At 36.5% G+C, this 10,424-nt stretch overlaps 2 protein-coding genes across 2 annotated transcripts; both read right to left on the bottom strand.

The window, feature by feature from the left end:
- Positions 1–596: 596 nt before the first annotated feature.
- Positions 597–1,788, bottom strand: LOC106748552 (zinc finger and BTB domain-containing protein 34-like). Its single transcript, XM_014627211.1, has one exon. The coding sequence runs from the start codon at positions 1,685–1,687 to the stop codon at positions 1,325–1,327; it is 363 nt and encodes a 120-aa protein (XP_014482697.1). The 5' UTR covers positions 1,688–1,788; the 3' UTR covers positions 597–1,324.
- Positions 1,789–4,098: 2,310 nt separating this feature from the next.
- On the bottom strand, positions 4,099–7,956 carry LOC106748544 (zinc finger protein 771-like). The gene is made up of 4 exons (XM_014627202.1): positions 7,890–7,956; positions 7,025–7,223; positions 5,182–5,219; positions 4,099–4,977 (listed from the first exon to the last, which is right to left on the bottom strand). The coding sequence occupies exons 1-4, from the start codon at positions 7,954–7,956 to the stop codon at positions 4,709–4,711; spliced, it is 573 nt and encodes a 190-aa protein (XP_014482688.1). The 3' UTR covers positions 4,099–4,708.
- Between the last annotated feature and the right edge of the window lie 2,468 nt (positions 7,957–10,424).

Here is a 10,424-nt window from a genome sequence, read left to right as displayed (position 1 = left end):
TTCAAAAAACTATATGATTCCATTAAAAAAAATGAAGTTGATCTTGAAATTACCTTGAATTATTGAATTATTGACTATAAAACAAAGTTAATATCACTAACTTATATCTTCCTCCAAACCCTACCGTACAACTTTTGCCCGAAACATTTCTTTCTATTTCTTACTTTATTTTTTATATATTTAGGCTTCCAAAATCAAGTGACTCATCTTGTACATCTATTCTCCTAGTCACTTTATATATAAAATTATTAAGGTGAGATCATCGAAAAATGAATATTTTCCAAGATATTTTACAATTTATCCCAATTTTTTTCACTATATGATAAGAAATATCTCGTATTCACTTTTCGATAACCTCACTTTAAGACTTTTTTATGTAGAAGGAGATATTTCTTATCATATATCTATCTTATCATATATTTCCTTCTTATCATATCAGTTGCTTACGTAAGGATCTTATCATGTATTATCCTGATATCATATACTAGGATATCATATATTAAGATAAATTGTAAAATATCTTGGTCTATATTCATTTTTCGGTGATTTCACTTTAATATTTTACGAAATGGCTAGAAGAATCGATAAATGTTACAAAATCTATAATATAATTCCATTAAAAAAATTCATGGTGACCTCGATATGTCTATCCAAAGTTAAATTAATATCCCTATATTTTTTCTTCCTTCGAACCAAACAACTTTTATCTAAAACATTTTTTGCTGTGATAGGTACTTTCAGAAATAATAGTCTGTAATACCTTTAACTTTACACTTTCTATACCAAGAGATATCTTATTATTAAAGTATTTTGCTTGATCGGGTGTAACTCGCACGGTTAGCAATGTGTTGGATCGTTTGACAAGTTTATGCGAATTTTTTCGAAGAATTCAAAGGCCGATACTTTTATAGTTACGCATAACTTTATTCAATAATGCACTGACGTCTTTTCGATGGCAGGAGGTCATCGAAAAAAACGAAAAAATCAAGCTAAACTTGACTACAGGGGATATCGGCTTAGAGTTTTTCGTAAAAATCCGCACGAATTTATTGAACAACACAACATTAAGTAATTCAACTTGGTATACGACCGCGTGCGGCGGTCAAAGGACTCACACCTGGTAAGGTCTATGCTCGAATCCAGCCTGGCACTCAATGAGCTAATGTCACGAATAATCACGATTTTCGGTTTATTTGCGCGATATTCGTAAAACAAATGTTAGTATCCTGTCCAGGTAATAGTGGGAAATCGATTATTTTCGAAAGGGTCTTTCGTTTCGTTAAGTTAAAAAGAAAAGAAGCCAGGAAAACGGGCGTTTCATCCTCTACTGCTTGCAATCCTTTCGATGGAAGGTTTTCATGTGCCTGCGAACGCAGAATGAATAGTTGCTGCAGAAGCTGCAGAGCTCGCAATGGAACTTATGACCGCTGTCGGTATCGTGGACGTTCCTCACGTGTCTCTCCATGTTTGCCTTGTACATGCTCTTATAAGGGCAGAAATTGCAGGCGAACGGTGGACCGCGCGGATTCATCTTGCAGCCGAATTGCATGTGCTTCTTCAGCAGGTTCTTCAAGGGATAGACTTTGCGGCAGTAGATGCACATGTGCCGCTTGTACACGATTTGGTTCGGCTGCGCTCCGTCTTCAGACGGCTGTGGAACGTTGTAGTTGCTTATGTAACCATACATATTCCAGACGGTTCCTGAAACAGACGAAGGAGGTTGCGATGAAGCGACGTTCGGCTTACAGAGGCAATCGCGGACGTTGTCAGCGAATGACAAGAACCTACGATCGCCCGGTCGTCATTAACTGACGCAATTGCAAATTGACACATATCACGTCACTGACTAACACTGAATGTGACAGTATGTTAAACAAGCCGACTGATATTTGCTTGGCTGGTATAACGGAGCGACCGGAATGATAAATATCAGTCGGTCTTTGCACATTTTTAATTTCGGAAGCGTGGACTGACTCGCACAAACCCCTTCAGCTGTTTCACAAGACGAAAGTGTAGAGAAACGGTTTAAAACACATATAAAATATCTCGCCACTGAACGTTCGATTTACGTTCCTTACAATCTTCTCTTACGGCGCAAAAGATGCAAGAGCTGAAGTGTAAAGCGCGCGAGTTCACATGACGAGATTACACCGGTGCAACATTCGTGTTCTGGCCACACATTTAGACTACAAGGCAGGATAAAGATAAATCAGTCTTTTAAAAAATCGATTTCACATCAATTACATAACGGACAAACACCGTTAGTTCGGCCAAGTATGAATGAAACTTGACAACAGTTCGGGAGAGATTATCGGCCTTAACAAGATAACAAGATTTTAGTGCGCGTTAATTTTCAGAATTTTAGTAATATTAATATTAATATTAATCGAACACCACACATGTGTTTGTGCTGTGCTAGATACGACGATATGTAACACGCTCTATAAGAGCGCGATCACTCCTAATCGACGACAAAAATAATCATCCATCCAATTTACCATCGCCGATGTACAATGTTCGACTAAACTTACACGGTTCTACTCGCACGTATTAGGATGACTTGATTATTTATTTAACGAAATAAACAATGATATAGACTCAATCACAAAGTGTGGAATGACGGCAATGAAATCAGACGAGACAGGAATTCGAGAGAAACTTATGTACAATTTTATTACACGGTGACATTTTAACAAAGTACACGTCGACGTCTGGTCGTCGTTACTTAAAAACGAGCATCATTCGGACGCGAAACGCTCGAATTTTACATCGTAAACAAGCTCACTCGAGTCCATCGAGCATGCGTAAAAATTGGATCGGACAAAGGATTCCGATCGGTCGGAGACGCGGAATCGCGAATACCTCATTACTACGCCTCACAGTGAATCGAAACATTGCAGATTGCGGACATAGCAGTTAGCGGTCTCATCTAATGAACATACAACGATCTGTATACTTTCTTAGTGAAAACATTAATTTTTCACGATGATTCCGCATATTAATTACGTTAAGTTAATATACGATTTCAGATATTTATAATGATTGTGAGACTTTACCGCAGGCATTTGCTAAGTATTTGGCACTTCCCAAGATGCATCACTTGGAAGTTGCACAGTCAGACTTGCATCTCTTGTGTATGTATGTTTATATACGTGCGTGTGTTGCGCGTGCGGCCATACGTACATGTTTAACCGTTTTAGTGCCAGGGGTTTTTAAAAATCCGTGTCGGATTGTGCCATGCAGCGCGATAGCGCTTCGTTCATTTATCTGTGAGTAATGCCAATCGACGCGATCGCGTTGCTCTTTTTTTTCGTCGAAATATGCCGCTCGGCGCTTCATTTCATCAGTCATATCAGAAACGTTATACTAAACACTCAAAAGTTTGCGAAATTCGGAACCGAGCGCGTTGCGAATTGACGATCGTGACCAAACATCGCGGCACATTTCACCACAGTACGCGAACAGCGCGATCGCGCTGCGTGGCGCTAAAACGGTTAAATATATGTATGCGCATGCAATGCAAAAGAATTACATGAAGAATTCTAATGTTTCTGAGAATAGGTCGTGTTCTCTCTTTTCATTTAGATTCGGGTGCAGGCTCAAAATAAAAGAATCGGCACTGATTAAAAGATGATGTAAAATATCAGACGCAAAACACACACGCGCGCACACACACACACAAGAGATGCAAATCCGGCTTTGCAACCTCCACGTGGTACATCTTGGGAGGTACTTGGTACTTAGCAGTAAAACCTCACAATCATTCTGTAAATATCTAAAATTATAGATTAACTTACCGTAATTAACATGCGGAATCATTGTGAAAAATTAATGTTTTCACTAANCGGTGACCCATTTTAATCGACAAATGGAGATATCTCCGAAACTACGCAACCTACGAAAAAAATGTTCGGATAAAAGTTGTCGAGAACAGTGGAGGTCATCTACTTGTGCTAATGACCTTGACCTTGAAATGACCTTGAAAACTAAGGTCAAGGTCATTAGCACAAGTAGATGACCTCCACTGTTCTCGACAACTTTTATCCGAACATTTTTTTCGTAGGTTGCGTAGTTTCGGAGATATCTCCATTTGTCGATTAAAATGGGTCACCGTGTATAATCATTGCATGCTCATTTGATAATAATGATAACTGCTATGTCCACAATCTGCTATGTTTCGATACTCACGTTCTGAATTTAGACACAGTGTCCTGTTTAAACAATTTTATGTATTTCGCAAATCCGCACTTAGCTGCAGCTGGCTCCTCTTTGAGCATGTAGTACAACGTTTACTGTGTATAGTTTAGTTATTAAAAATGCTAACAATCTTAAACACTTTTTTTTAATTTGATGACAAATTAAACAACATATATATCTTTTCGCATTAATCATACATCTTTCCGAAAAATACTCAATGAAAGCTATAAAAATTTTTTTAATCATTTTCGTATATTTAAACATGTGTTATAATATAAGACAAACCTTTATGCCATCATGAGAAAAACGTATGGAAATAAGGCGATCTGAAAACTTGATGCATAAATACCAAAGAAGTTACGTATATCAGGATGACCTGATATTGTGATAGGTCTGTACGGAAATAAAGGGAATATTTCGAGTATTTGAAGTTATCACAATAACCTATAACTAATTTACTATACAAATTGTTATAGACGGAAGTGGTAATTTTGACAAATTAATTTTTCGTTTATGTCCGCTGTCTCTTATACTTCGATCCACCGTGCACCTGTGACCTCGGATGCACGAGACGCATGTGTCTGAAGAGAACGTCCTTGCGACTGCTCTCATATCCGCAGAAGCTGCAGGAAAGCATAGGCGGTGTACCGCACACGGTGGTCAGGTGACGTTGAAGACACGCCTTCCAGGAGTAGCCCTTGCCGCATTTGGGGCACACGAACAGGGATTTGCCCGAATGCTCCACGAGGAGATCCTCGGATTTAGTGACCGCGCCGAGCCCTACAAAAATTAGAGGTGAGGATGTTATAAAGACGGTGGAATGTCACTCGGGATGGGAACGCTCATCCGTTCTCCGATAAAAGACACGGCGAAGCGCGCGAGGAATACGACGATGCGACGGCCTCGGAGATCCTCCGCGCGCTTACGCTATGACTTTGTGGAGAATAGCAGCAGCAGACGCAACGTTCCAGGCGCATCACATGCCGAAACACGTGTCCGAGTCGACGATAATAACGGAATATCTAGAATGAAAAATGCATCTTTCACTTTATCTCGGTTCTTGTCCTTTGTAAGGCCGAGACCGAGTCGGATTCCAAAAGGTATTTACGAAGTGGAGGTTAAGAGTACCTTTGTTAGGACGCAATACATTTATTGACGGATTCTGTTAATAGCAAAGACAACCGAGATCGTTATAACTAAGCTCTTAAGAAAAAACGCAATCGCGCGTGGTCTCATATTACCATAGATTATTATATGAATAATGAACATATATACATATAAAAAGATACAAACTTAAGAGAAAAAATTAATATAAGCAATCAAACACGTCTGAAAGGAAGGAGGTCTGATTTTCTCACCCGCCAACTTTTCGAAGTTATCAAATTTTCAAACAGTAAATAAGATGAAAGCAATACACCTAATGTTGTATGTATATACATTCATTTGCACAACGGTCTTCCGATAAAGTTAATGATACGGTCAGTCACAAAAAGGTTGCAACACTTTTTCCCCAATGAGTTTCAAAATGAGACTCCTGAGAATTACTAAAAAGCAAATTCTCCTATTGGACACGGGATGCATTCTGAAACTTATCAAAAAAGTGTTGCAGCTTTTTTATGACTGACCATACATCAAGTGGTCACAATTGCGAGCCGCGTCTCACGAGTTTGTACGGTGATCGATTGTGGAAATCGAGATGACAGATAAGAGACGTCCGACATCACAACTGCAATAGAGGATTCAGGAAAAATTCAAGTACCTTTATCATAATTACCTATTAGACCTGTAATAAAGGGCCAATGATAACATCGTATATAATCACTTCGGCTCCTGTCATAACTAATTACCGCATAAGCCCGTGAGCAGCAGCTCTCAATCGTGACTATTTGATGCGCTGCTAACTTCATTGAAAATAATATATGCAAACTATTATACAATTGTCGGCTGCATAAAAATAATGATGAAAAAAAAGCATACAGGATTTTATAAAAATATTAGTCGCGAAAATAACAATAAAATCCCCTATCATAACTACATAATCGCAACAGAAAATAAATTCGTTGTTGATTATATCTTTCGAAATACAACTGTAACAAACATATAACTTATAGTAATTATATTTCAACGCTGTGGAATAATAATAACCTTATATTATCCATAACGCAATAATTCAACACAATGTGTAATTTATATTGGAAAAGCAAACAATAGGTTTAGATATGATAATCGTCTCTAAAATTCAGTTACAAAAATTCAGTTACTAAAATTCAGTTAGAAAAATTAATATACTCTGTTTTGCTATAAATAACTTAACAGTAGAAAAATTAACTTGGTAATAATTTTTTTGCTATCTCGGGTATTTCGAAAAGTTAAAGCGCAATTGTGCATAAAAATTTCGTGTCATCGACACCACATTATGTAAATAGTTTTATCTTAACATAATATTTAAAAAATTAACTTGTAAAGAACTACATATATATAACAAATATATATACACAAATGTATCTATGAATACAATCTTAATTCTTCAAATACATTTTCACAAAAAAATAGAATTTCGTTTAAAATTATAGATCATACAAAGCGAGCTATCGTTCGTAGTTCGTCTTGTTTGTTTAAAAAATCAGAGTTGCCTGCAAAGTTAACGTTTATAAAATATCCTAAATATAGTATAATTCCGTTCAACGTCCATTAAAGATGCGTTTCTAATAATTTCGAGTTTCGCAGTAATTAAAATCGCCGTATTGTAACCCTGTTATTATTATTTAATTATTGAGGCTTCTGATTGACCGATACGTAATACGTATGCTCGCGGAAAATGTGATACTTGAGCAGAGTAGAGAGTCTGGCCTTGTGGGAGCAGTAGGGACATGGGAAGAGCGGCTCCATGTGGCAGAAGTAGTTCATGTGCTTTCGCAGGCTACGCCAGTCACTGTATCGCTTCTCACACTTTAGGCATTGTAGATTATCCTTGCAGACCTTCCAAACGTCACGCGGCAGTCTGTCGCAGAACAACCGCTGCGTGGCTGAAACACGATCAGAATTTTATGTAAGCAAGATAACGAATATTCGCAGAACAGAGTAGATGATAATAATGATCAATCGATTGCTGAATCACCGACCAGCCTGGTGGTTCTTTCAGTTCGTGAGCGTCGACTCGACTTCTTCGCCCCTTTGCAATTTTGTTTTTCGATCAACGAAAGATTCTCCATTAATTAGTACCACGTACGATTGCTAAAAATAAGGTCGGATAGAAAGTGTATCGGGAAATTTAGGAATGAAGAGGAGAAGTGCGACGCGAGGAAAGCAGACGGATGAATAAAAAATAAACTTAGTCGCACGATGTTTTCGAGAGTACAATGCCTTTCATTCGCACGTTTTCGTCGACTTGTCGAGTGCCAAGCAGAATGCACATATTTTTAGACACATGATCGTCCCTTATATTGTATCGGAATCTTCGGCCGCAAACTCCTTCTCTTACGTCCTCGTAAACACAGCAAGAGTTTCCGCGACGATCAACTCGAGGAATAGAACGCGTGCGCTACTTTCTGTCTCCTCGCATCATCGTACAATGAAATTGCGACGTATGCGAGAACTGAATCGTAAATATTTATTCCTGAGAATACGACGAGAATGCCGAAGATTTATCCTCTGCAGCGTATCGTCACGCTCACGAAGCGTCGTGTACATACCTGTTTCTTTCCTGACAATCGAGACAGCCGCAAACCCAATAAAACAGCACGCCGTTGCGTAAACCATATGACTTTATTATGCGTAAGTAACATTTTACAGAACAACAAAATTCCTCGTAAGTTGTATTCCCTTTGTATCGCAAGATATACATATATTTGTAACATATATAACGTATCGATCGACACAAACAAACATTCCACGAATTCAGATCCACATGCAAGTGCGACGATTGTCATTTCATGTTCTCTCTTTCTCAGTTTTCTTTTTCTCCCTCGTTATCGATTGTTAGATTGCGGATGTTCATGCAGTTGAATAAAATATACTACCATACGTAGAAAATACGCAAAAAATGTATGCAAATATATACGTTACGTTACGCGTATATATTATGCGTATATTTACAAAACGCTAGTAATTTCGTACGACTTAAATTTGTAGCTCTCGCATTATAATATATAATAATGACAATAATAATATATAATAATAATATAATAGCGATGATTATATGTGATGCGATTGTTCAAAATAATTAGTGGCGAAAATTTTTTTACTACGGATCAAGCAAATTTATATGAATTTATATAATAGAAATAAACTAGTGAATCATTGTTTTACACAATATATCGTAGACTATTTCACTTTTTTAGAATTCTGGCCAAAAATTTCCTCTTGTATTCATATGTCCTAACCGTACAACAATAATTTAAAAAAAATGCACTGTTGAATAAATTTCTTAAATGGCCAGCAAAACTGTTATTAGAAACGCATTAGCTTAAAAACATATCGTGCATGCGTATATTGATGTAATTTTCAAATTGATTTTTATTTTCTGTTTCAGCGATGTTATTAGCATATAATCAAAATGGCACGTAACATAATGAAGAAAAGACGATCCAATATAATTAAAACGATATATTCCTTCACCAGTATACCAAAGAACAAAAGGTTCGTGTAAGGCTCTCAGATATACAATATAATAGAAATAGAAAACACCCAGGCAAAGTGAATATGTTAAGAAAATGCAAGTGGAAAATAAACAAATTGTTCAGATAACACATTTTTTTAATTCTAATATTGTTCTACATATAATAATCGTTTTATAAAAGAAAATAAAATGATCAAACTCAAATATTTTAATCCTATTATTTAATTAAAATTGAAAGAAGAAAATTATTCGCTTTGCCCGACTCCGCTGGCTAAAATGAATAGCTAACGAATGGTTAATGAATGAAGACAAAGTGAATTAAGGTACAAAAATTGCTTTTAATTAGCACATTCACGACGAAAGTTACCAAATCCTAAATATCCAATTACTAAATATGACGTGTAAAACTCATGATCAACTCCAATTACAAATTACTGACCGCATTGAATCCAGTTTTCCGAAACGAGCAGTATATTCTTCACTATAGATTATATATAAGTATGTTTTATTTTCTTTAATTTTGTTCCCTTTTTTAGTTTAGGAATCTTTTTTCTCTATCACTATTACTAAAAAAAGGAATAGTTGCAAGAGGTGTTCGAGCAAAGAGGATGCCATATTCGCTTTGCTCTATTCGCTTTACCCAAGAAACCCTTTTGAAAACAAATTCGTAAAATATAATCGTTAACACAAATAAGTGCAAAATTTATAATTTAAAATGAAAACTCTAGAAACTGATTAATTCGACAAAATAAAATAATTCTTAATCAATTGACAACCACTATGAGTAATTAAAAAACATACCTTAACGTAACAAAATATGGAAAAAAAGAAAATTTTGAACTGCAACAACGTACAACCTTACATTGTTTCAATGTCACTGTCATAACGTCACAATACAATCTACTTATCGATGAATTTCACCATCTATCTATAAGAATTTAGCGAAAAATAACATTACTTTTTTTACGCAGGCAATTTGCTTTGCCCTAAGCCAATAAAAACAGACGCTTCTGGCATCTATTTATATTAATTATTTCTATTGATTGTACATCTAAGAGTCTTACAAATCTTTCGTTTTCTATGAATTTAGATAGAGTTTGTGAAAGGACATTTCCTAGTCAAGCAACCTAAATTTGATACGTCCGAGATCCAGGTAGAATTTAAAATTGAGCTATCTGAACTGTCGAATGATCAATTCCGGTACTTCGAAAATCATATTTCTCCTCTCATCGAGTATATTCTGACGTTCTCGGTATAAACCTACCAACACGACGTATTCATGGAGAGGTTTTGCTTACTGTTGTTCTCGCCTGGGAGGTCTAGGTATAATATCTTCTTTCTTCCTGTCAATCTCATTCAAAATCGCTTTCCATAGCAATTTCAGGTGCTCGACGTCTAATTCCACAACGAGGTACATACATCCACGACTATCGTGCTTGTTCAGTATCGTCAGGGTTCACAGAGGTTTCTTCGTGGTTCCCGTGCCCCTTAACCATCCAATAAACAACAAGAATCAGTAACGTAACATCAATGTTATAATTTCCTATTCAGTAATGTAACTGTTGCATAACACTGTTGCGTTAAATTGCATTTACATTACCCATACAAT

Source organism: Dinoponera quadriceps, unplaced genomic scaffold (assembly GCF_001313825.1).
Source record: "Dinoponera quadriceps isolate SergipeBrazil2010 unplaced genomic scaffold, ASM131382v1 scaffold2171, whole genome shotgun sequence".
In the NCBI taxonomy this organism is placed as follows: domain Eukaryota; kingdom Metazoa; phylum Arthropoda; class Insecta; order Hymenoptera; family Formicidae; genus Dinoponera; species Dinoponera quadriceps.
Note: the sequence above shows the minus strand (reverse complement) of the source record. Positions and strands in the feature narration are given on the sequence as shown.